The sequence below is a fragment of the Callorhinchus milii genome, unplaced genomic scaffold, assembly GCF_018977255.1.
Source record: "Callorhinchus milii isolate IMCB2004 unplaced genomic scaffold, IMCB_Cmil_1.0 Scaffold4, whole genome shotgun sequence".
Classification (NCBI taxonomy): Eukaryota; Metazoa; Chordata; class Chondrichthyes; order Chimaeriformes; family Callorhinchidae; genus Callorhinchus; species Callorhinchus milii.
The window spans coordinates 19,562,826-19,590,185 of record NW_024704745.1 but is presented as its reverse complement, the minus strand read 5'-3'; the positions used below and the strand labels follow the sequence as shown (position 1 = coordinate 19,590,185).

The 27,360-nt window shown below is 39.6% G+C and overlaps 1 protein-coding gene across 2 annotated transcripts in view; it reads right to left on the bottom strand.

Moving 5' to 3' along the window:
• LOC103177501 (CTP synthase 2) overlaps positions 1-27,360 on the bottom strand; it is a 215,197-nt gene that overhangs the window by 91,837 nt on the left and 96,000 nt on the right. For both annotated transcript variants that reach the window (XM_042334322.1, XM_042334321.1), the window contains exons 16-17: positions 22,159-22,214; positions 17,555-17,651 (exon numbers count right to left, since the gene is read on the bottom strand). In XM_042334322.1, coding sequence (XP_042190256.1) covers positions 17,555-17,651; positions 22,159-22,214 — 153 coding nt within the window. The remainder of the gene's footprint in view (positions 1-17,554; positions 17,652-22,158; positions 22,215-27,360) is intronic.

Here is a 27,360-nt window from a genome sequence, read left to right as displayed (position 1 = left end):
GTTTTATTAATAACTTAGTAATGGAATAATATAGTACAAAATAAGATGGGCCCCATCAGAATATAAAAAATGTTTAGCATTATAAAGTACACATTTTATCACAGTAGGAAATCAATGAATACAAAACTCCCCAAAGCTACTGGCACTGTAGAAAGTTTAAAGAGGGCAAAGCAAGATCATTTTTATTTCCCAGGAGCTAAGCTGTCTCTAAGAAGTTTATTATCTTTTGAGTGAAAAGATTTATAAAGTTGATCCTAAAGGTTTCTGCAATGAATGATGGTATAAATCTGCACGGATAGGGGATAAAGTCAAGATGGTCAAAATCATCCAAGTTCATTTGATCAGCATCTCACATACTCAAGTCAACATCCACTTCCTCTCCCACAGCTGTATTGTGGATGTGGTGTGCGCTGTGGGTGCTGTATGTCCTATCTGCAGAACTCACCAGCCATACCTTGACAATACCTCCCAGCACTGTAACCTCCACCGGCTAGAAGAGAATGGATCATGGGAACACCACCACCTCCAAGTTCCCCTCCAAGTAACACACTATCCTGACTTAGGCATAACTCATTGTTCCTTCATTATTACTGGGAAAACTCCAGAAAATTCCCTACTGAATGACATTCTGGGAACAACAGTGCTAATTTAGGGTAAAGACAAGGACTAATTTTAATAATAATAATAATCCTTGCATTGGATGGAAGAATACTCACTTTTCATACTACACATAGGAGGGTGATGACAAAAACCAGAGCACCCGATGGAGTTCGGGTAATCTTTATTAAAATGGCCCAGTTCGGGATGGTTATCATCTTCGTTTCACATTACTCAAGATTTAAAATGGCGTGCTCTAGAGTTAAATGAATGTTAGCTTCTTTGGAGAAGCATTTTCAACATTTTGATCTTCTAAAATGACAATAAACTTTTATCTCACTTTTTTTTAATAAAGTAGAAATAATTCATTATAAGTTTATTTTTATCTGAAGTTTAGAAGAAACAACTTGCAATTTTATTCAACCTTATCATAGTGAAATATCGAAACGGCGCAAGTGCTTCACAGATAAAAGCGGTCAAATGAAGTGACTGGTTTTGTAGGCTCCCAAGTTTAAATTGGTGCTTCCTACACATTACTAACAGGTTTTGTAGAGCCTATGTAACAGTGACACCTTATGGCCCTGCGATGTAGGTCTCTGTTGCTTGTACGCTTTGATGTACAATTTCAAACTGCAAATTGGTTTCGGCATTTTTCTTTTGACTATTGAACACAACGACAATAATAAGTCAGTTCAGAAGTTGGAATTTTTTTTCTACTTATGAGTAATTCATTGGAGAGCGTTATTGTGATTATTTATTTCACCCCAACTACACAGAGACATAATTTTTGCTGTCATTTGCATGTACTGGGTTTTAACAGGAAAAAAAGATTTTGCATGCCAAAAAAGAGAGACAATTAGAATCCATGGTAACATAATTCCCAAATAAAGCAGTTCAGAACCAGGCAAAGTACCCACAATAGTACTTTAAATATGCATATTCAAGTCTTTACAATGGTTTGCATTCAGGATCCCTCAGTCTGTTTATTCAGGTTTTCTGAATTCATTTTCTCTACCCAACCTAATCTTACTGTACCAGACAAATCTCATTAAAACTTACCACTCACCAGGTAATTGAACTCATAAATGAACAAAACAGTTAAATATGTATGTATGTATGAATGTATGAATGTATCAATCAATCAATCAATCAATCAACCAACCAACCAATCAATCAATCAATTAAAAACACAAATCCACACCAAATTCCCTTAATTTGTTTTTGTAAAGTAGAATTTGTTCCATTTTTTNCTCTTCCAACCACTTATTAGCCAACCATGTTAGACTGAAGTACATGATCCTTATCATACCCATGTTTGTTCAAGAGATCAAAGGGTAAGCTAGGATACAGAATACTATACTGCTATAGATTTATAACAAAAGAGTTCAATACTGCATAAAATTAAGTTAATTGCTTACATTTTCATATTACAGCATAGAAGGAGGACATTCGACCCATCGTGCCTGTGCTGGCTCCTTGGAAGAGCTACCCAATCAGTTCCAATCCCTTGTTCTCTCCCCATACCCCTGCAAATTTTTACTTTTCAAGTATCTATCTAATTTCCTTTTGAAAGTTGTTATTGTATCTGTTTCCACCATCCTTTCTGGCAGTGCATTTCAGACCGTAGCAATGCATTCCAGACTGTACTTTGAATGGGAATTTAAGCAAATATTGTAAATAATAAGATATTGTCACCTGTCAGAAACAATTAAACAAGCTAGGGCTCTCCAAACTTGCTGAGGAGACCTTATAGATGTGAAATGGAACAAAGAAAGTAAACCCAGAATAAGCATTTCAGATATGCCAAGGCTGCAGGGGTAATTTTAGGTTAAATACCAGACAGTAGTTCTTTACACTGAGGGTAGTCGATATGTGGCAAAGGTTTTTAGGAAGGATGGTTTGAGGCAAACTGCATTACAGTACACAAAGTCACATTGCTCTATAATACCATTAATTTAAATTGATTGTAACCATGGGGAAATTGTCATGGTTTCATGCCTTACCACCACATCATCAGAATGTCTCAAAGCACTGCATAGTATTTTTATTGTGAAGTGTAGAGGCTATACATCACCCAGAACTCTGAAGCTCATGTCCTCTCCCGCATCAGGCTCCATGACCCCATCATACCCACCCTCGCCCAGCTCCTAGGCCTCACCTTCAAGGCCATCCATGGCCTTGGCCCCCTCCTACCTCTCTGACCTGCTAACCCCTTATCAACCTGTCCATTTCCTTTGCTCAGCAGGCTCCAGCCTGTTCTATGTCCTCCGCTCAGCTCGCCCCACCATCAGCGGTCGGGCCTTCAACCTCACAGCCCCCACCCTCTGGAACTCCATTCCACATTCCCTTTGCTTTGCTCCCTCCCTTGCCTCCTTCAGGGCATGCCTCAAGGCTCTCTTCTTCAACCGGCCTTCGCCCACCCTCACCCTCCCCATCCTCCACCCTCACTGATGCCAACTCTCCCCCCACCCCCACTTGGGTCCTAATCCCTAATCCCTAATCCCTGACTGTTCAACACCTTGGGACGTCCTCCTGACATGAAAGGCATTTTACAAATGTAATTTTGTATTCTTGCGTTGTATTGGTAGTTAACCATGGCAGCCAATTTGCACACATTAATGTCCCACAAACAACAATTAAGTGAATGACCAGTTTTATCTAGAGGTTTGAGTACTGCCATGGGACCTTTTAAGGGATCTACGGGACCTCAGTTTAACATCTCATCCAAAGGATGGCATCTCTGTTGGGAATAAAGGAATTGACAGAATGGGACTAACCACTTGTGTCAGCCAGAGTAGAACTAACCATTCTGTGCATCCTATCAACAAGGTACGGCCAGAATTGAACTATTCTGTGCAACTAAAGTATGCAGTTGAGAACCTGAGGACAGAGGAAATATACCACATATATTTGAACATAACTACTTATGTATTGCTGAACAGCTTATCAAACTTTCACCTTAACTCTAAATTATTATCCAAAGTTTCAAGTGCATTTTAAGACCAATTTAGGTGGAGGGCACAGAATAGTTAGTTATATTCTGGCAGTTATAGATAGGCTGCATGGAATAGTTAGTTCCATTCCAAGCGTTCCTTTATTCCCAACACCACTGATATCGCACCAGACGGCAGTGGAGTGTCAGCTTAGATTGTGTTAATTCAAAGACCCGACATGTGTCATGAACCAACACATTTCTGACTCTGAGGTGAAAGTGCTTTCAACTGAACCAGGATGATATATTGTTTGAATACCAGTGACATTAAACTCAGCATTACTAATTCAAATCCTGTTGAAATATCCCTGTACATCAAATTGTGTTTCCACTCAAGAAATCTACCATCCATTACTAACAACCACAACATTAGCTGCAGAAGAAAGGTAGGAAAATAAAGTTGCCGACATCCAAAAATAAACTACATTAGGGTGACCGAAGGCACAGTCAAAGAGGAGGGTCTTGAGATGGGTCTTGAAGGAGGCAAGGGAGGGGTTGAGACAGAGGTATTGCAGGATGGAGTTCCAGAGGGTGGGGGCAGAGTCGCTGAAGGCCCGCCCGCCCGCCAATGGTGGGGCAGATGTGAAGCAGTCTGGAGCCCGCTGAGCGGAGGGAGCGGGCAGATTGGTAGGGGGTTAGGAGGTCACAGAGGTAGGGGGGAGCAATGCCATGGAGGGCTTTTAAGGTGAGAACCAGGATCTTGAACTGTATCCTCTATGTGTTGGGAAGCAAGTGGAGTCGGGCCAGGATAGGGGTGATAGGGTCACAGAGTTCTGGACGATCTGCAGCCTATAGAGGGAGGAGTTGGGGAGGCCTACAAGGAGCGAGTTTGCATCGTCAAGCCTGGATGTTATGAATGTGTGTGTATGTGGGTTTCGGCGACCTGCGGTATGAGACAGTGGCGGATACACTGACGGGAGCCAATCAGGAGAGCCTCGGTCTTGTTGACATTCAACTGAAGAAAGGTAGCTCTCATCCTGGACTTGATGTCCGACAGACATCCTGTCAGGACAGCAATGGTCCTGGAGTTGAGAGTGGAGGCAGAAAGGTACAGTTGGGGGTCATCTGCATACATGTGGAAGTTGACCCTATGTCTGTGGATGATGTCACCAAGAGGGAGCATATAGATATTGACCAAGGACACACCTGGAGGAGAGTGACCGAGGATCAGTCATTGCGGGAGGAAGCCCAGAGGGGGAGGAGGAGTTCAGATGACTCCAAGGCAGCAGAGAGGGATCAGCTGACACCAGAGGAGTGATGCACTGTCCAATTGTGTTGACATTTCTGTACACTCTAGAAAGAAGCCTGGCTTCCTCTATTGATTTGATGCTTTAATTACCTCATAGAGCTCACATGCATTCAGCCAGTGTCAATGTGGGCAACAAGAGCTTGAATTTATGATGATCCAGGCTGACACTCAATGCTATACCAGAGGAATGATGCATTGTTAGATGTACTGTTCTATAGATGAAAGACCCACTTGCCTGTTCAGTTGGATGTTAAATAGCCTTATTAATATCTGAAAATAAATATTTTACATTGCAGGAACAGTCTCTTGGTTCTCCATTTCCATTTCAACTGCAATTACGGTATAAAAAAGAGTCAGTAAAACAAAACAATATATGGACGTCGTTATAAAAAGAAACAAATTTTATGAATTCCTCCAGGAAAACAAGTGAAAGACAATCACTCAGCAGGCAAGTCTTCTTAAAGCATTGCTTATCTCAATTCTGTGGCATTTATAGATCACACTGCAATAGTTAGATTTGCCCCATTACAGGGTGTGTTTAAGTAGATTTGATACAATTTTCACATCAAACCGGCATTAACAGAACAAGTTAAATTGGATATCGAAGACAATATCAATTAAACTTTAAAACAAACTTAAGTTTGAACATTTTTGGTTGGACAGCCCATTTGTTGGTGAGAAGAGTATAAATCAGGTCTTACTCTTCCACATCTGTACTCCCAGAAATTTTATTAAATCACTCCAGGAGTTATTATTATTATTATTATTATTTAAAAGGGTGCAATACTCATTAGCATTTTTGAATAATCACTGCAATTTTCCTTCATTATCTTGCTTGGCAAATTATTCCATGAAATTTGGTTCTTTTTATAATTTCATCCATATATTGTTTTGTTCTAATTTTTATACAGTAATTGCAGTATAGATTGAAAGTAAAGATATTCTAAATTTTATTTTTCATTCATATTCATGCTGGATATTTATTTTTTTTAAAAAGTAATAGTCCAAGTTACTATTACAGATTTTTTACAAATTGATGAAATTGCTCCTTAAATATCTTCTTTTCAAACTGTAAAGCACACATTTCTCTAAGCCTTCATATGAGTTTGTAATGTTAACATACAATTGCTTAATTTCACCAAATTCACTGAGTATTGACGTCTCTGTTACTCACAGGCATCTATTAGTTCTCTGACCCTCTTGCTCTGATTCAATTCCAATCATTGTATACTGATGTCCCACTTGCTTCTGCCTCTTTTTCTCCAAGAGCCTCTACATAACTACTGCCACAATAATACGGCCAGTGCTGATTCATGGAAATCAGACTGTATTCTTGTGGGGATAATGAAAATTACAAGAAATAATTTATTACAAGCTATTTTGAACCATTTAAAATTAAAATGGCTTTAAATCCTCACTTTGCCATGTAGTAAGCTGGAGAATCATCTTCAATACTTTGAAGTTTACCATCTGCTGTGTAAGAGATAGTGATGAGCTTCTATTGCAATTCATTTTTTAAAAATCTCTTTTTGTTTTAGAAAAACACACAGAAAAATTTACATTTAAGTTTGATCCCAACTTTTATCCATTTACCTCGGATCTACCATAAATAAGACACATTCTGCAAAACTACTGCTTTATCATGGAATCTGTTCAACCAGCTAAACAAAATGTTTGTTAAGAATGCAAATTATTTATTGATTTGGTGAAGTAAATAAGTAAAATGTAGGTAAGTATGTATATAAAAAAGAATGTTATACAGCACCTCGAAAAATCTTTTTTTAATTACAAAACTTTGAATTGGCCTCTGAGCCAGTCCTACTAATCCAAACGCGTTTTTATCACATATCGCTTTATCACTAATGCAAGCTCCTTTATCACATATCATTTTGGTTTCGATTTACATATCATTTCAATTTATTTTAAAATGTTTCTTGCTTATAGACAAATAGCCCCAAATAAAGAGAGACAGTTTTGCCAGCAGGATTGCTTTTAAGAATCAAATGTTTAGAAAGATTAAGATTAGTTTTAGCATCTCATTGACTTACGTTTGAATGTTTATGAACAGTCCTGACCTGGTCAGAAGAAATCGCTTGGAGGGAGGAAGTAAATGAGCCTGACAGCATGTGTGCAGCTGAATACTGCATCAGTAGAGCTGGAATCATTAACCCAGGGTGATATAGCAATCTTGTCTTTTCGGCTGCATTTGGTAATTTAGTTTCCACTCATTGCAAAGCTTAATGTCCTCATCAATCACTGACGTTTCCAACAGAATATTAAAGAGTCAACAGAAAAACACAGAACACATCCCAAAGGTAATCCTATCTTTTCTCTAGTACTATAACTTTAAAGCCATTCTGGACAAAAATCAACTAGGCTTAGAATTGAATTTAATGTAACTAGCCATGGGAAAAAANTCAGAAGAAAATTCAAAACTATCACCTCAATCTGTACAATATTTTGAAGTTGCTACAACTATTAATTAAGTTCACCAAAGTGTGTGTTGTAGTACAATTAAACAATACTTATAGACAAAGAGTAATTTCAACCACTGCTTATTCATGTTCGTGGAGTCCTGTAGTTCAGTGGTTAGAGCACTCGCCTCGCAAGCGAGAGACCAGGGTTCAATTCCCAAAATGTTGGACAAGTTTCTTTACTCCACTCGGTTCTGTTTACCTAGCAGTAAGTAGGAAACCCGGCTGTTAGTCGATTGGCGGATCCCTTATCTGGGGGCAATATTTCCTTAAAAAAAAGAAAAAAAATTGATCACTTCAATCTACTGCTGTGTGCAATTGGCTGTTGAGTTTTGCCCACAAAATAAGCAGTCAATCGAACCCGGATGCTCTCAACTGCGAGACGAGTGCTCTATGATATGGGGTGGTAGGGTTGAGGGGGTGGCAAAGGGGGTGGTATTACAGTATATTCTGTGAAGCACTTTGAAACGTCTTGAAGATGTGCTAAGGTGCTACAGCAAATGCAAGGATTATTATTATATTCATCAATCAACATGTTCAAAAACTGGTGGATTTAATGGAAACTAGGGAGTCCATGTACGAATGGGCCAGTGACTTAATCGGGACCAGATCCGTTGTGCTTCATGCATTTACCTTTCTAAATATGTGCTTCGCTCTTAAAAAAATAAACACGACTCCCTGCGTTTAAACGACATGTCCCACTCTCTGGATCATAAATTTAACTCTAAAACTTATTTAATGATTCTGCCAACAGCCCACAGAGTATCTCAAAGCAAATAATAAACAAATGTCTTTGCCAAGTACCAGAGCTCCTTGCGTTCAAAGATAAAAGTACAATAAACGAGTTAATACTTTCTTAGGACTGTGAAACAGAGTCTACGTCACATACATTTGCTGTTGCTCCACTGGGTCCCACAGAGAGCAGTGTACTCAGTGAACTAATACAGTGGGACCCTATTGTAATGTTGTGGTTTGGTTCCACATGATGAGACCCCATGAAATAATGATTCAGGTTAACAATTCCGGATGATGCTGAAATCAATTAGATTTTCTCCTCTGACTGGCTGATTTCTGCCTTTGACTCGCTGGCTTTCTACCTGTGCTGGCAGGAAGCCAGTGGTCAGCAGTGACCACTCTCGCAAGGGTTTCCAGCAGTAGCTGAGGATCATGCTGGAAGTCTTCTATAACTGCGCCCCATGCAAAGGAAGCAGTACACTCAGTGGCAGAAGCTGAAAGTGTCCCACACTTCTCATATCTTGCACAGCCACAGTGTGACCCCATCAGAAAATAGACCACATATCACCAGATTTTTCCAGCATACAAAACCAATGAAGAAATTTATTGTAAATCAAAATTATGTTGCAGAACTTCCCTTATGTCATGGCTATTGGCCGTAATGGAAATATACCTAATATTACCTAATATTACCGTGTCTGCAACCACAACAACAAATTACATTTGTATTGACTTTCACATCGGGAGGACATCCCAAGGTGCTGTGCAAGTGGATTATAATCCACACGCCAGTGCTGATAAACTACTGACATGTTTTCCAAATAAACAGCCGTCAACCACTTAAGTCTATTGTGACCACTGAGAGTTGAAGAATGGAAGCCAATAAATAACGTGGCATCATTGCTGCTCCGTTTCACAGCAGCTGTCAAACTGCAACAGGTGACGTTATCAGGATCTTATTACTTTGTCCAGATGTTTGAAAAGCTGGTGGGCAAAAAACGCTGAGCTGAAATAAGACACCTCGTTCCTCTTATAAAATCCAAATGTCATGTTTAAATGGTGAGGTACTCAGATATCAATCAGTATGGTTTCCGAGAATTAGCAACACTTTCTAAGATTTACGTGATCTGCAGTTATATTGCTGGTATGGATAGCATTCGGGCCTGAGGGATACCATCTGTACTTGTCTTATATCCAATTGCAGGAATTGCTTGTCTACGTTTTCATCAATAGGTGAGAGAAGGCTGCCAGTTGGATTAAGGCAACCATTTAGGTCAAACAGTTCTACTAACGTTCATAAGCAGGTTGAGCGTTTGACACTGCTAGAGCCACTCAATTGAATTCAGTCACACTGGAAGCCATTTTTTTCTGCATGTATTGTTATGTTTACTTTATTCAGTCACACTAACCTCAGTATCTACAACAACAAGAACAACAAAATTACATTTGTAAAGTGCCTTTCACGTCGGGAGAACGTTCCAAGGCGCTGCACAGACAGAGTTACGGACCTGAGCTGGGGGTCAGGGTGGGGGAGGGTGGAGGGTAGGGGGGGAAGCAGGGAGATCAAAAGCACGGTCAAAGAGAAGGGTCTTGAGGTGGGTCTTGAAGTTGGCAAGGAAGGGGGTGAGGTAGAGGGACTGTGGGATGGAGTTCCAGAGGCTGGGTGCAGAGTGGCGGAAGACCCGCCTGCCAATAGTTGGGCGAGTGAGGCGGGGGACGTGAAATAGGCCGGAGTCCACTGAGCGGAGGAAGTGAACAGGAAGGAAGGGTTAGGAGGTCAGAGAGGTAAGGGGGAGCAAGACCATGGAAGGCTTTGAAGGTGAGGACCAGGATCTTGAACTGTAACCTCTGTTTGATGGGAAGCCAGTGGAGTTGGGTAAGGTTGGGGGTAAAAGGGTCGTGGAGCCTAGTGCGGGAGAGGACACGGGCTGCAGAGTTCTGGATGATCTGCAGTCTGTGGAGAGAAAAGTTGGGGAGGCCGACAAGCAGTGAGTTTGCATAGTCGAGTCTCAATGTAATGTATCTATTGTGCATCACTGAATTATGTTATATCAAGGTTGGAGCATTGGACCCATGTGATGCTGATCAAAGAAGCCATGTAAATGGATGCATGGGAGGCAGACAGAGAAATTGAATATTCTCCGCTTTTAAAGTTGAGAGTCAAGATAAACAAATCCCATTTGCTTCATAGAAATTGAAGCATTGGTGATGTGGGGGGTCAATAGTGTTGAAGGCGGCAGAGAGATCGAGAAGGACAAGGAGACAGAGTGTTCTTGTAACGTTGGCAAAGGCTGTTTCCGTACTGTGGGCAGCACACAAACCAGATTGGAGGGGTTCATACAGTGAGTGACAGAAGAGGAAAGACAGAAGCTGGGAAGTAACAACTGATTCCAGCCATAGATGTGTATCAACTTAAGCTGAACTTAGAAAAAATGAAATCTCGGAAATTTCGCCCACAGATTCCCTCCTACCCCTCAACCTGAAAATCTAATAGCGAACACACCAGGATATTTGTCTAGCATTTCAACCTACAGATTAATGTTAGACTAATGCTAGACTGTCCTTTAGACAGATGACGTTTCTTTGGTCACTACAGCACCGTGTTTCCTAGATTCATTAATATTTGCCTAGACTTGTAACCTTCAACCTAATTCATAACATTTGTCTAAGAAATTCATAAGGAATTAATCAAAACGGCATTTACTGCTGTTGCTGAGAGTCGATTTCACACATTTATTACTGTAATCTCACACCACCCTGGAGTCTTGCCAATTTAACATTATTATCTTCTAATGCTGAAACAACAGCTCAAATTAAATACTCTTTTTATAGCACATTAACTATGCCATCCAGTATTCTAAAGGGCTGGATTCTTTCTCCTCTCACCCTTTTTTCTGTCAAATACTGTCGTATAAAGTTTTTTTGAATACACACGCATACACACACACACACATACATAATTTTTTCAGCCCTCCTCTCCAGAAGGGGTTGATTTGTTTTCAGCCCTCCTCTCCAGAAGGGGTTGATTTGTTTTCTGATAGAGATCCACAGGTATCAGCGATTTTGCAGTGCATTGTGTGAGCCTGGACAAAATCTGTCTCAGCAGGTTTTGACTGTAGGAAGCATTGCAGCCAATCTGATCCTCACCCAACGCCCATTCACATTCAACAACAACAACAACAAGATTCCATTTATAGATCGCCTTTCACGTCAGGAGGACGTCCCAAGGCGCTGTACAGTTGGGTCAGGCATTCACAGAATAAGTCACCGTATAATGATCAGGATTGAGAACCCTGCCTGATGCATGTCCTCAACAGCCAAAGGGACTGGCCCCATCATTGCCCTCCAACTTTTCTAAACAACTCAGCATAAACTGAACCTATTCTTGGTTTGTTTACACACTGCCCATTTACTCATCTACATACTAAGGTGAGTTTGTCATGTTCCTTTCTAATTTCAATCCTTCATAGAATGTTTCACGTACAAAAACACAGGGTAACCACAATGGCAAATTATGGGATTATTGTTAATCTTTGCATTTGATATAGCGCCTCAACACGTTGTCGAGACATCTCAAAACGCTTCACAGAATATATTTTGTGGACGAAACGCAGCAACCAATTGCGCACAGCAATGTCTACAAACAGTTGTGGATTTAGTGACCAATTGTTTTAGGGGAGGGATTATTACTGCTAGCAAAACAGTGGCATGTGGAGTAAAGAAACTTGCTTAAGGTTTCGCCCTGCCCAGGAAATGAACCAAGATCCTTCCGTTTACGAGGTGATTGCGCTGATCGCCAACTGTTCAGCACCTTGGTATGTCCTCCTGACATGAAAGGCACTTTACAAATGTAATTTTGTTGTTGTTGACTAACTACAGGTCTCCTTAGACCAACAGCAAACTATTCCTGACAGGAGAATAAAGACTACACTAACCTCTAGAATAAATATGTCATAAAACAGTGTGAAATTTAAAACCTGAGGTGTTGAACAGTATAGTCCTGCTATTTATTTTCTGAGCAATGTTTACTTCACAATAACTCCAAATGTGTTAGGTCGCTTTGGCTCACTGCACTGTAAATCACAAATTTGGAAATACTTTTGTAAAACGTACACCATGTCCTCTCTGTCCCCCTCATCATCTGCTCCTACCACGACCCCCATCCTACATTCCTTCTTCCCCATCTCTCCCTCCTCCCTCTCACCCAGCATCACCTCCATGAAACCCATCACCTGCTGCCTTGACCCCCTCCACACCAACTTGTTGGTCACCCAGCTCCCCCTCCTCTGCCGTCTACTGGCTGACATCACCCTCAGCGGCCGTGCCTTCAGCCTCTATGCCCCGAGGCTCTGAAACTCCCTTCCTCACTCCCTTCGCCTCGCCCCCTCTCTTCCTATTATCAGGTCTCTGCTGAAGATCTTTCTTTTCGACCACGCCTTTGGTCACCTTCCTCCCCCTCCCACTGGCTCGGCGCCGGAATCCGTTACTGTGAAGCGCTCTGAGACGACATCCGGGGTGGAGGGCGCTATATAAATCCAAGTTATTGTTGTTGTAAATCAAACTGTCTGAAACCATGCATGGAAAAACAACAATAAAAGGCAAAAACTCACAAAAGAAACAGATGCAACAGACCTGTGGCAAGTAACTTTATTTTCAAGCTAAACTAAATACAGCACGATGAGTTACACAACAGTAATTGAATGTCAGGGTTTACAATGCATTATAAACCTCCAGATGGACACATGTCCAAGATTCAATTATTGCCCTGAATCACTCTGGAGCTAGTTTTATTTTTGCACAATATATGGCTAATTTAACTCTCTTTAGAGTGGTTGTTAAGTAAGGATATTTCCTAACAGCTATGTAATGGATGCAAATCCTTGACACTGAAGGATTGATGGTCACCTCATCCACTGCAAATTAACAGAGAACCACTTTGCTGTTGATCGGTGATAAATTATATGGAGAGTGTAGTATTAGACACGGTAGATGAGGGTACACTCTAAAATCGTACCAACCTAATCCAGTACAGCACCAATGGGCACTGAAACAGCTGAGAAATGATATCGACATTGTAGCATACACATGGCAGATGAGAGCACACTCTGAAATTGTACAACTCTGTTCACATACAGCACCAACACACAGCAAAACCCAAATTAAAAGAGGGGGACAAAATTCCATTCTGAGATGCAGTTGAAAAAGCAGTAACCGGAAGATAAGGTTAGAAAATTACATCAACATGTTCTTTTACTTAACCAGTTGTCTGTGTATCCCAATTATTCCCCCTTCCAATGAGCAGATACTATCTGCGGTTGAAAACCCTCTTGGGAGGTTGAAAAATCCCAGAACAGTTCCCCTTAATATATTTTGAAGTTGCTAAGTAGAGTGGAAACAGTGCAGTATCAGTTTGCAACAATCTCCTTCAGTTTTCTCTAAAATGATCACATGACCAAGATACCAGCACTATTCAGCTTTATCTGAACATAACATAACATGTAGGAGCAGGAGTAGGCCATTCGGCCCTTCGAGCCTGCCCCACCATTCAATCATGGCTGATCTTCTAATCTAACTCCAGCTACTAACCTGACCCTGCCTTATCCCCATATCCCTTAATCCCTTTTGCAATAAGAAATCTATCTATCTCAGTCTTGAATATGTTCAAGGACTGAGCGTCAACAGCCCTTTGGGGTAGTGAGTTCCATACATTCACCACCCTTTGAGTGAAGAAGTTCTTCCTCAACTCAGTGGGAAAGGGCTGGCCTCTGATTTTAAGGTTGTGACTCCTGGTTTTAGTTTCTCCAACCAGGGGAAACAATCTCCCACTATCTACTCTATTATGCCCTTTGATGATCTTATAGGTTTCTATAAGATCCCCTCTAATTCTTCTATATTCTAGAGAATATAGGCCCAAATTGGTCAGCCTATCCTCGTAACTCATCCCCTTCATCCCTGGTACTAACCTAGTAAATCTACGCTGCACCCCCTCCAAGGCAAGTACATCCTTCCTTAAATAAGGAGACCAAAACTGCACACAGTATTCCAGGTGTGGTCTCACCAGGGCCCTATACAGTTGCAGCAAGACTTCCCTACTCTTATACTCTAATCCTTTCATAATGAATGCTAACATACCGTTCGCCTTCCTAATTGTTTGCTGCACCTGCAGACTAACTTTCTGTGATTGGTGTACAAGGACACCCAAGTCCCTCTGGACGCTAACACATTCCAATCTCTCCCCTTCTAAAAAATAACCCGCTCTACTGTTTTTGCTACCTAGGTGGATGACTTCGCACTTCCCTACATTATACTTCATCTGCCACCTACCTGCCCAATCACCTAACCTATCTATGTCTCGCTGCAATTTTTTAATGTCGTCCTCTGTGTTGACACTTCCTCCTAGTTTTGTGTCATCCGCGAATTTAGATATATTAACTTTGATGTCCTCATCTAGATCGTTGATGTAGATGGTAAATAGCTGAGGCCCAAGGACTGATCCTTGTGGCACTCCACTAGTCACATCCCGCCAATCTGAAAAGGACCCGTTTATCCCTACTCTTTGTTTCCTACCCGTTAACCATTCCCCAATCCACGTTAATATGCTCCCCCCAATTCCATGGGCCCTTATTTTTTGGACTAACCTTTTATGCGGCACCTTATCGAATGCCTTCTGGAAGTCCAAATAGACCACATCCACTGATTCACCCTTATCTAGTTTACTGGAAATATCCTCAAAAAATTCTATGAGATTTGTCAAACATAACTTCCCTTTTGTAAAGCCATGTTGACTTGGCCTAATTATATTGTGCTCCTCTAAATACTGCACTACCACATCCTTAATCAACGATTCTAAAATTTTTCCTATCACTGATGTGAGACTAACTGGCCTATAGTTCCCCATCTTTTCCTTTCCACCTTTTTTAAATAGTGGTGTGACATTTGCGATCTTCCAATCCATGGGGACTGTTCCAGAATCCAAGGAATTTTGGAAGATCAGACATAAGGCCTCCACTATCTCATAAGCTACCTCTTTTAAAACCCTGGGATGCAAGCCATCCGGACCAGGGGATTTGTCACTTTTTAGTGCTAACAGTTTCCCTAGCACCAATTCTCTACTGAAGAAAATGTCCCTAAGTTGCTCCCTGTCCTTATCCCCTTGGTGCATCTCTATTGTTGACAGACTTGTTGTGTCTTCTAGGGTGAAGACAGATGCAAAGTACCCATTTAGGGACTCTTCCATGTCCTTGTCCCCCATTAGAACTTCTCCCGTCTCTGACTGAAGTGGACCTACATTTACCCTCACCAGCCTATTCCTCTTAATGTATTTGTAAAAACTTTTACAATCAGACTTAATGTTCCTAGCTAGCTTACCCTCATACTCCTTTTTCTCGCTCTTGATGAGTTTTTTAGTTTTATTTTACTGGTTTCCAAAACTCTACCAATCTTCAGATTTGCCGCTTTTCTTGGCAGTTTTATAAGCCTTTTATTTCAATTTGATGCTTTCCCTAACTGCTCTAATTTGCCACGGATGAATTGCTTTCCCTGTGGTACTCTTATTCCGTAAGGGAATATGCGACTGCTGAGAATTTTGCACTACATCCTTAAATGTTTGTCTACATTTTTACCTCTTAATCTTATTCTCCAGTCTATTTTACCTAAATCTTTCCTCATACCTACAAAATTAGCCCTATTTAAATTCAGAATACTTGCCTCGGATTTAACTATATCCCTCTCTAACTTAATGCAGAATTCAATCATATTGTGATCACTCTGCCCTAGAGGATTCTTAATACTTACACTGCCAACTAGCCCTGTTTCGTTACACAAAACAAGGTCTAGGATGGCCTGTCCCCTAGTTGGTTCCTCGGCTGCTCTAGAAAGTTATCTCTCATACACTCAATGAACTCTTTTTCTGACCTACTTTTGCCGATTTGGTTTTCCCAATCTATGTGGAGATTGAAATCACCCACTATTATCGCTTTACCTTTCCTATGCGCTCAACTGATTTCTTGATTGATACCCTGTGCTATATTGTGATTGCTGTTTGGGGGTCTATAAACCACTCCCATTAATATTTTCTGCCCTTTATTATTTTTTATTTCCATCCATATTGTCTCGATCTCCTGGTCATCGGATTTCAGATCCTTCCTCTCCACTGCTTTTATTTCATCCCTAATTAACAGGGCTAACCCCCACCCACCTCTTTTCCCACAGTGCCTATCTTTCCTGTAAACTGAGAACCCTGGAATATTTAACTCCCACCCTAGATCTCCTTGTAACCATGTTTCAGTGATGGCTACTAGATCGTACCCATATGTGTCTATCTGTGCTTTTAATTCATCAGTTTTATTCTGAATGCTTCACGCATTCAGAAATAACATTTTTAATTTCCTACCATTTCCTCTACTCTCTGATTCCTTAAAACCTACCAACAATGCCGAGATAATCAAAAATGAGAGAACAGTCGGGGGAGAAAAAAAATATTAAAATAATCCCTATTTACATCTTTACAACAGACTTGCATGAAAGATGCAGAAAGCTGTGGCCCATTTTGTGGATCCCATCTCACATCCAGATTTTGGCTGCTGCAGTCCAACAGCTTGCAGATATTGTTTCTCGTATTATAACTTGTAGGGCTTCATCCAGAACAATATGCATCATACCAGGCCTTCCACCCCAGCCATATTTCTGAACGTTTGTCTGTCTGAGCATACGCAACCTGATTCCATGAATGTAAATCATTCTGGTAACATTGTGCATTTGAATGCCATGTATGATGGATACTTCCTAGTTAATGAAGCATACAACAATACTGCATACAAGTTTAAATTATCATTAGCTAATGAGTCTCATAAATTAAGCTGAAGGTATTTCAAACTGTACATGTCTTTATGAAAGTGTGGAAGTGTACATGTTTTAAATTTAAGTTAGCTTCCCGTTATGTAAAAACGACCTCATCATACTACTGTATTCAGATCTGATTTTCATTAGGGATGCACAGTAACCTCGAAGCAATATTAAAATACATTAAATACTTTATCACAGCAGTTTAAAAAAATACATCAATTAAAATGAGTTGCAATTTATTAATTTGTTGTTGGCAGGAATACAAAATCACAATGCACAAAGCACTTAGCGTTTAAACACCATAGTACACCACTGCCTTATGACATCCGACAGGTTAAAAATATTTCTCAATGATATATATTATCATTTGGCTGCTAAATGTTGGAGACAAGAACACAATTCAGGCACAATAATGAAGGGTGAATTAGCTTGTATTTTCCTCTTTCATAGTCTCCCAACCACAGCTTGCGTGCTCATCCAGCATTCTCAAATATTTTGAGATGTCCACCCAATGTGAAGGGCATAACATAAATTGCATTGTATTGAACATATTAAAGACACCAATTGCTGCATATTGTCTACAAAAACCATTTGTAAAATGCTCTGACTAAAGCTATCAAAGTGAATGGATACGGCAGCCATAGCTAAGCAATTTCCAATTACCTTCCAGTTCAAAAATCTCCATTCGATTTCCTTCGATATCGTGACCCACAAACTTCAAACCTTCCTTCTCAAATTGATGAATTAAATCTGGGTTTACCTGCAAAGATTTTGAAAAAAGGTTTTGGTCTAATTTCTCAAAACATTTTTAAACAAAACAAAATTATGCGTTAGAAAAACACAAATCCTTTTCAGATAGCAAAATGTTTTTGTTTAATATTTCAAAGTTGTTCCCATTGTCAGTAGCCAACAACTTTTCATCAATCCTTTAACTTCTAAAAATCACCAAATGGAAACATCAAACTTCAATTTACAAGCAGTGACTGGGAGTTTATCGTATGATAGGTCCTGATACTGACATCAACTTTGAGGCTGATGCCTCAGCAATTTATTCATCCGATTGTCAACCAGTGCAGATATTTATTTTCTGTAAATCAATCCATTGAGAAGCCTTCTGAACTTTCCCATTAATGTTTTGTCACTCTCACTAGATGCCAAGATTACGGGAAACACATTTTCTATACAGTTCAGCACTACATGACAGAAAACAATAGTTTGTGAAACATCATGGTGGAGCAGGATGATATGGTTTCACTGTAAAATATACTTTAATGTACAGAGATAATAAGAAGAATCTTTGCATTTGATATAGCGCCCTATCATGTTGTTGAGTCATCTCAAAGAGTTTCACAGAATACACTACAAAGTGAATTGACTGTATATTTTGTGAGTGAATAATATAACATACAATATAATGCTCAGTTATAATCCAACAGCTATCCACAAGGTCTGACAAACCTGGTGCCTGATTTGTGCTTTTCATTTATGTGTATATGAGTGTGTCTATCAAACCAGGGTTTCAGCAAAAGTTTAGTAATTCAATGAATTAGCGATTAATGAATTTTAAACAGCATTAGTTGTTTACAAGCCCTGAAACTGTTGAGGCTAAGCAACTTGCTTAAACATTCAGGTTGAGCTATCCTGAAGCAAATTAGTATTCCTGTGCTATTCACTGAACCTTGCTGATCTGCAAATTTACACTATGTACAAAATTGGACTGCAGGCATGTTGAGCTCTTATTTATCTATAAATGGTCAAAGTACATTTCTTTGCCATTAATTAATCTTCAAAGCACATGATTGTTCAGTTCTTAAAACACATGGGAAAATAGCAGACGTTCCAACCTTCCCCAAGAAAAAGTAAAGCCCAGGTTTTCTTCACAGAATAAATATATGGTTAAGTGAATTGACTATATTTTGAGGGCAAAACACAGCAGCGAATTGCACTCAGCAGTGTCCCCACAAACAGTTGTGGATTGAGCACAAATATTTATTTATTTATTTGTTTATTTATAAAAGGGATCATTAGCCCCAGAAAGCGATCCACCAATCGAATAGCAACCGGGTTCCTACTTACTGCTTAGTAAACAGAGGTATGTTGAGGAAGGAAACTTGCCTGAGGTGTCGTCCAGCCTAGGAATCGATCCCGGGTGCTCTCGCCTGCGAGACGAGTGCTCTAGAGTAGGGGATGGTAGGATTGAGGGGGTGGCAAAGGTGAGGTGGGGTAGTGGCCTCCCCCCACTTTTGTATTTTCTCCCTCTTCTATCAATAAAAATGTCTTGCTCCAAACCTGATTAGAAACTTTATTTACTGTGTTTGACTTTGTGTCAGCCTGGACTGCAGGCATGTTGAGCTCTCATTTATCTATTTGTTTCGATGGTGGCACTCTGGCCTCTGGGTCAGAAGATTTGGTTCAAGCCCCACATCGGAACACTGAGCTAATGTTGCAAAGCAGTGCAGGAGGGGTGCTGCATTATCAGAGGTGCCGTCCTTCAGATGAAAAATTAAACTGAGGTCCTGTCTACCAGTTTAGATAGATGTCGAAAGATCCCATGGCATAATTAAAAAGAGTGTCCTGGCCAACAATCCCTCAAATACAATTATTCAATCACTTCATAGTTTGTGGGATGCGTGCAAATTGTTTGTCATGCTTGCACACGGTCACTCTATTCCACAGTAAATTCCATGAAGTACTTTGAAATGTGATAAGGCACTTTATCCAAGGCTGGGATTATTATGAAATGGTTTCTGTTTAGTATTGGTCTAATTTTAAGATAATATCTATTTGTTCTGAATTCTCCCAGTTGCAAAAAGAATCATAATTATTCCTTTTATTATTTGAAACACCTCATTAAATCATTCCTTAATTTTCGCAGCTCTGGCCATATAACCTGTAGAGCTTCTTATGTTAACTAAATCCCTTCATCCCAGGTATAATCCTGGTCAAGCGATGTTAGACTTCTTCCAAAACCAGTACTGTATATCCTTTCTAAGTTGAAGCACTCAAAACTGAACACAATATTGCAAATAGCATCTAAACAGTGAGCTGTAAAACTGCAGCACTGATCTCCTTTTGACATTCTATACTTTGTGTGATAAAGCTCAGGATCTGTGACAACACAGAATTAATTTAAGATAATTAGTAATGGAGCAAAGGGTGATATTAGGAGGAATTTTTTTTACACAATGATAGACACAGTTTTTAAGGTGTGGAATGCCCTGCTGGGTGCGGTTGTCGTGGCAGGATTTATATTAGTTTTTAAAAGGAAGCTAGATAGATATCTAAAAATTAGTTATTTGCAGGAGTATGAGGAAAAAAGCAGATAAATGGATTGTTCTTTCAAAGAGTGAATATAGACACATTGGGTTGAATGGCCTTGTGCTATAAATTTCTGCAGTTCTATGATTCTTTTTAACTGCTTCTTGTGCATTTATAATAGCTTTAAATGAGATATGTTTTGTACCTAACCCTCTAATTCCTTTTTGCTGTTCTGAGCCATTTAGAAATATATTCTCATCTGCCATTTTTTGAGGAGGAATTCCTCAATTTATGCAGCATTTTAGAGCATCCAGAATTGGGCAAATCATTGCATGAAGTCTTAACTTTGAAGTTGTTTTTCTACAGTTCTAAAAAAAACTTACTGAAAACAGTCTTCAAAATTAAGGTACGTTTAAGAAATTACCCATTTTTAGACGCTCTGAAATGCTACATAAATAGAGTCAATCTAGACTCAGATGGAATTTCTGCTCCCTTTATGCCCAAAGGGAACAATCTCACTATTTGCTGCAATAAACATTTGCCATTTCGCCCACATAATTTGGAAAGCTTGGAACACAAATTAAATTCTGTTTGTAAGACATTTTGTGTTTGTAATAAGGTTAACATTGATGCTTTCTTTCATTTGTTGATTGCATTCCTCACTCTCCTCTGGTTCCTCTCTGCTCAGGACCTCCTCTGATGAGCTGGTCTCCAGTACCCAATTGCAGTCACACATCAGTGCGAGTGCAATCCACATGCAGCCCGGCCACCCGAGGCTCCAGACAGCTCCTCCTCACATTCCCAAACCCAAGCCATAGAGGGTTGCATAACCCCAGCTTCTCTTACACCTTCATCACCTCCAGGCTCCACTTTTCCAATAACCGTGTTGCCAGACTAACAAACTCTTCCCTACCCAAGCTGCAGACCATCCAGATCTCTGCAACCTAATTCCTCTCCCCCCAATCAGCCTAGCATACCTTTCTTCCCCCACCCCCTCCGCACCCCCATCCTTGCTCAGCTCCACTGGTTGCTGACTGCCCAGATCAAATTAAAAATTCACCTCACTTTGAAATGCCTCTATTGCCTGCCCCAATCTACTTTTGTGACATTCAGCAACCCAACTGCTGCAGCCACTCTCTGCACTCAAAACCAGCCAGCTTTACATGGCTTACCCTCTCTGTCTCAGTGAGGGAACATTCAGCAATTCTGCCCAAACTCTCTAGAACCCCATCCCAGTGTCCCTCTCCCTTGGATATCTTTCCCTTCCCCTCCGCAGTTCCTCCCAGCAAGTTGTATGAAATACTTTGAGGCATCATTCCGATGTGATAAAAATCTATATTGTTACTGTATTATTCAATCTCCCACTCCTGCAATTAGCATAAAGATATTGATGGTAAATGAGTTATTTCAAGCCACTCTCCTTAGTTATCTGGGAGGATGAAATGCGCAGAAGTGCATTTTTTTATCTGAACCTTTTGTGGTAATTTGTGGCATTGTTCACCCTGGAGAAGAGAAGGTTGGGGGCGATGTGATTACGGTCCTTAAGATTCTGAAGGGACTAGATAACGTAAACCATGATAAGCTGTTTTATCTTGTCCAGAACAGTAGAACCATGGACACGGCCTGCGATTGAAAGGGGGTTCATTCAGAACCAATCTGCAGAAACACTACTTCAGTGAGCGAGTAGTAAACATGTGGAACAGGCTCCCCAGGGAGACGGTGGAATCATAAAGTGTCAATGCATTCAAGAACAAATTAGAAAGAATTCTACTAGGAAATAATATCTCGGGATATAGTATATAGTTTGGGACATGACATATCATGCGACTGCCAGGATTGTGGAAGGAGAACTGGATGGACTTTGGTTTTCTTTCACCTAGCAAATTCTTATGTTCATTGTTGACAACCCCATTGATGCATCCATTGATGCAGAGCCCGAAGGTCAAGGCCATATTTTGAAATAATTTCTTTTTTGAAATAACTCACAGATACCACAAGCTAGGTCTCACCTCACAACGATGTCTGTGACGCTCTTCCACAAAGGTAGCATTATTATACAGCTTCCCTGAGAAAGAAAGAGAATGAATGAAAAAAGTCAGAAGCGGTACTATACAACAGCTTCTAAATAAAATATACTTTGTTAGACATATGTTTGACATGAAATACAATACAATGGTGAACAACAACAACAAATTTCATTGGTAAAGCACTTTTCACAACGGAAAGATGTCCCAAGGCACTGGTGAAGGTGATTGCATGCGTTGGAAACAAACACATTAGTGATTCATGTTTTGTTTATAACATCGGTACACTATTAGAACTACAGTAGGTTGTTTCCAATTTTTTGAACATGTCAAACAGGATATGAACAGTGAAACAGGATACAGATTATTTCCTCAGAGGACAGTATAGGATGCATCACACTGAAATAATACATACCTCAGGGTAACAGCAAGATAATCATCCCATTTCAGGGTCCAGATTATATTGTAAATCAATGAGAACAAAGTTCAAATGAAGACTTGAGCTCACAGCCTGCAGAAGCTTCATTTCAGAGTATCCGTTTTATATGTTATACATACTGGTAACTTAATAGGGGGATAAGGTTCCATTTACCTTGGAAACATTTTATCCTAACAGCTGTTACTGAGGTATGATTTCTGCAGTGAAACATAAATATTCATGGGTGAATCACTGCAGGTTTTTGAGTAATTAGCATTTCAAGATCCAGTTACATTATTATTTATGATGTAAATGAACAATTGTGCAGTATGTTTTTGGCAAAAGTGAGTCACTCAAATTTATTTGCACCAATTAAGAAATAAACATAAAATGGCTATAATTTAGGGCATACTGAAAAGCTGTTGTACCAAGCAGATGCAATCCACAACAATAAATGAGCAAGTCTTACAACATATCTTAGAGAACCTGAATTCCATATTAGTTTTTTAACTGTTGTTACGTTTCTTTTTATGACCCCGCAGGCTGAAGCATTTTAACATACATTTATAATTTCGCTAAACCATGATTTAATATCTAGCATATTATGGAAATAAAAGTAGCTTCAACTTAACTTGGTATAGAAATATATATTATTACATAATAATCCTTGCATTCGATATAGTGCCTTACCACTTGTCAAGACATTTCAAAAAACTTCAAAGAATGCAAAGTGTGAAGTGTTGCGACTGTGTACTTGTAGATGAACACAACATGATAAAGTGCTATTTGCACACAGCAATATCCCACAAACAACCACAAAGTGAATGAACAATTTTATGTGGGGATTGTGGGCCCACACACTGGGAGAAACTCCCTTCTCTTTTTAGTGTTGCCTTGGGATCTTTAATACCCATATTGAATGTTACAGCACAGAAACAAACCATTCATTCCGTGTTTAGGTCTAGATTCCACAGGAGTCTCCATCTCTCCTAAGCCCCACTCCCATATCCCTCTTCTTTCACTATCATGTATCCATCAAGTTTTCTCTTAAATACTTGATGTTTTGTGCTTCAACCACCGATTATGGCAGCATCTCAATTGAAACATGCTTCAAATTGATCTTAACCTTGCTCCATGACTTATGCAAAAGAATAGGAGTGGGCGGTTACTTTTGAATTAAATGAAATCAAGCATCTACATAACTATTAAGTTGCATGGATGTCCCAGCGGAATAAATACTGGCAGTAGTTGATGCTGCCTAATTCTCACTGTCACTTCATAGTTTGACTGTATATTGCAAAAGACCAAAAGTGCATTCACTGAAAGAGTGCTATTTGCATACATATCTGAACCCAGTTAGGAATGAAGTAAATTACCTTTTAAGGCTCGACTTAAACAAAAATGCAATCCGTTTGACATTTCTAACTATAAAAATGACCAAGACACATTTAAAGACATTGCCAAACCAAGGCTAATTTGTTTGGAAAGTAGGTGCCTTCCATGCAATTGATGAACTTCGATGACCCAGACTGAATAATGCCACAAAAAATATTGTTGCCTTTCAGATCGTGTTGCGTGTACAGCAAGTTCCAAAGAAAACAAGTAAAAGCTTTCACAAATGTTAAGTACCATTTTTTACTCATTCCTCCAGAGATCACAAACAGTTATTCTGAATTATTTCTCAAGGGAAGCCTTTAAGATGATAACTCAATGAACTGACCTCTGCACTAATCCACAACAAGCATGCCAAGTATCACCAAGGATTGCAATTATTCATTCTGGGTTAAAAATGTAACCTACTTTGACATAGGCTATTCTTTAAGAATAAGCATAGTTTTGTGTATAGTCAACAAGGTCTGCAGTCTGTGCATATCGCAAATGTCACTGACAATATTTCCCAATAGCAATAAGGAACTTCCTATCTGCTCTTATAAAGAGCAGTGCTGCAGCTGAAAGGTTTGCAAATGTGACGTTATATTGCAAGGCATGTCTGCCAAAGACAATTTAAAAATGTTTCATAACTAATATATTTCCGAAAATGTTTCCAAATAACTACACACTGAAATGTTGATTTGTACATTTTTTACTTCTCAAACAAGTGAACTGAATTTGGTTGAGCACACAGTGAAAATGACTATATGGCTGCAAAAAAATTGTGATAAACTTTAAGACTATGGATGCCTCTTTTTGGATTGGTACCAAGGATCACACAATTGCCTGAAAAGGGATCCTCTTGTGTGCGCAATAAATATATCAAACATATTTCCTTTAAATATACCTTCTACAAGCTAGGTTGGTTTTATGGCACTATAAAATAAGATCTTTTTATACAGCTGGTTGGAGGCTTGAAGGGGTATGGACAGTTGCAGCAGATTATTGATACTTCGAACACCTATCCATAGGCAATGTCAACCCAAATCATTAGCTAATGCAATATAATGCTTCACTTATACAATGTGGAGTTGGAAGCTTCATTTATTGTTTAACTCCACACTGCATTACGCTGGTGCCTGGATTTTGAAGTTCTGTGTGATTGATAAATAAAGGATCAATGCTCTCAAAGGATCAATGGGAAAAGTAGAGGCCAATTGTGATCATGGCTCTTTGCATTTATAATACAATGGTTCAGCTGAACTGTTGTTGAAATGAGCCCCTCCAGTTGGTAACAAGATCACAAGATTGATTTGGATGAAGAGAATCTTCGGCTCATCTGATCTCACATCCAGAACTCTCTCCCAGAATACCCACCGCATCATCCTCCTGTTACAGCAATAAGCTGCTTTTAAACGAGTCCAGTGCCCTGACCTCAACCGCTTTTCCTGCTGTCTGTTCCACTTGTTGATTACCCTCTGAATAAACAAACAATTTTCTGGTACATGTCCTGAAATTGCTTAAGTCTATGTCCTCTTGTTCTACTGCCTTTATGATCCTAAATTATTGTTCTGGATTTACTTTTCAATCCCGTTTAAAATGTTATACACCACTATGAGGTCCCCTCGGAGTCATCTTCTCTCAATGTCAGGAGCCAGACTCGTGTGATTTTTGGTGGCTAAGGTCTGATTTACATTGCAATATACACTCATTAAACTGTACAGGAAATCTTGTGAAGTGCTTTGAGATGTCCTCATGAAGTGAAAGGCTCTATATGAAATGCTAAGATTATTATTACTGCATCTTTTGTGGCGAATCAGTACAAACGTAATTTGTGGTCGTTTTTGGTGAATCAGCACCAAAAATAATATGTTCAACAAACTGCCTTTGGTTGAACATTTTGGAAGAGTAGCTATATTCATGTAACATCAGGTCTCTGTCAGTCAGAATGGAAATCAACATTACTAGGAAACTATGAAATGCACAATACATTTTATTTGCCTACAGAATAAGGTTGCTATCATTGGATCAATTTAGTTACAAGAAAATATTCCAAAAACTTATGGGATTGCCAAACTGAGAACAAAAGAATTACAAGAGGTTCCACAAAGGATATAAATATCAAAGCACTCTCCGCCCTTGACTGTCTTCCTTGTTTTTCATTTCCTATGAAAATGAAATGGCTTTATGCGCTTGTATTTTACCCGTGACCATGACTCATGTTGGAAGCTTGAGCAGTCATGTGTAAGATGCAAGCACATAAAGCTATTTCCAAGTCAAAACATGGCAACAAGGGCCAGCTACACAGATAAAATAGAGGCATCAGTTAATGAAGCAAGGCAGGAGGTATGTAAAGGTTTAAAGTGTGATCCATAATGCAAGACTGCTGCATTCATGCAATCCCAGTGTATGCCAAGAGGACAATATGTTGTAAGCTTCTGAGCAAATTTAATGGGGGGGTAATTTAAGATTTATAGGGAGCGGGTCCAATATGGACCATGTGTAAACATATCTGTATAGACATTACAAGTTCCCTTAATCCTTTAATTAACAACTAAAATTGTATTACTACTTAAAAGGTACATGATCTGAATTTCTGAAAGGATAATCAGTATAGAAAAGATAATTGATACATAAAGATAGGCCTGTACTGTGGTGGTGGTGGAGGACACAATATAGCTTTGCATGGTTCATCGCTGTTAGCAGTCTCTTCATGTGCTAATCTGTGTAAGCACTTCAGGGTCATAGGTTTCTGATTTAAAAGCCCGACATTCCGTGGAGTTGTGAAGATGGTGCCCAAAGTAGTATGTGTGGAAATTTGTAGATGAATGAGCGGCTATAACAAATTTTCACAACTGCAGTCTTAGAATCTGCAAAGATCTGGGTTATTCTGCAAAGACGACACTTAAACAAACCCTAAGAATGATCGTTTCAAGAAGCAAAACTATGACAATAACTTGGCACAGCACATCAGTATAGCACGAAGGGGAAAAGACTGCTCTGGTCATGTGGAATTCTGAAACTACATTGGGTAAAACTAAACTGTAAATAAATATCTGCTATCTAGTTTCATACAAGTTGAAATTGCAGCCCTGGGTTAGAAGTAATATTCCATCATATTGTTTTTTAAACCAAACTTACAGATTTGTAGATTTAAAAGGAGGTGGTATCCAATTTATGCAGTAGGATAGCTGGGGCTAAGATCCCAATTAAGAGATCAAAGGATTTATTCACACATTAACTGCCTTTCATAAAACAGGATATCAAGAGACAAAATCACAAAGCTTTATTTTTAATAAAGCTGAACCAATATTACCCATCAAAATTTGAGCTTTGCTGACACGCAAATTCGGTGCGGCTCCAGTTTGCCTGTTGACGTGGACGTTAAAGATCCCATG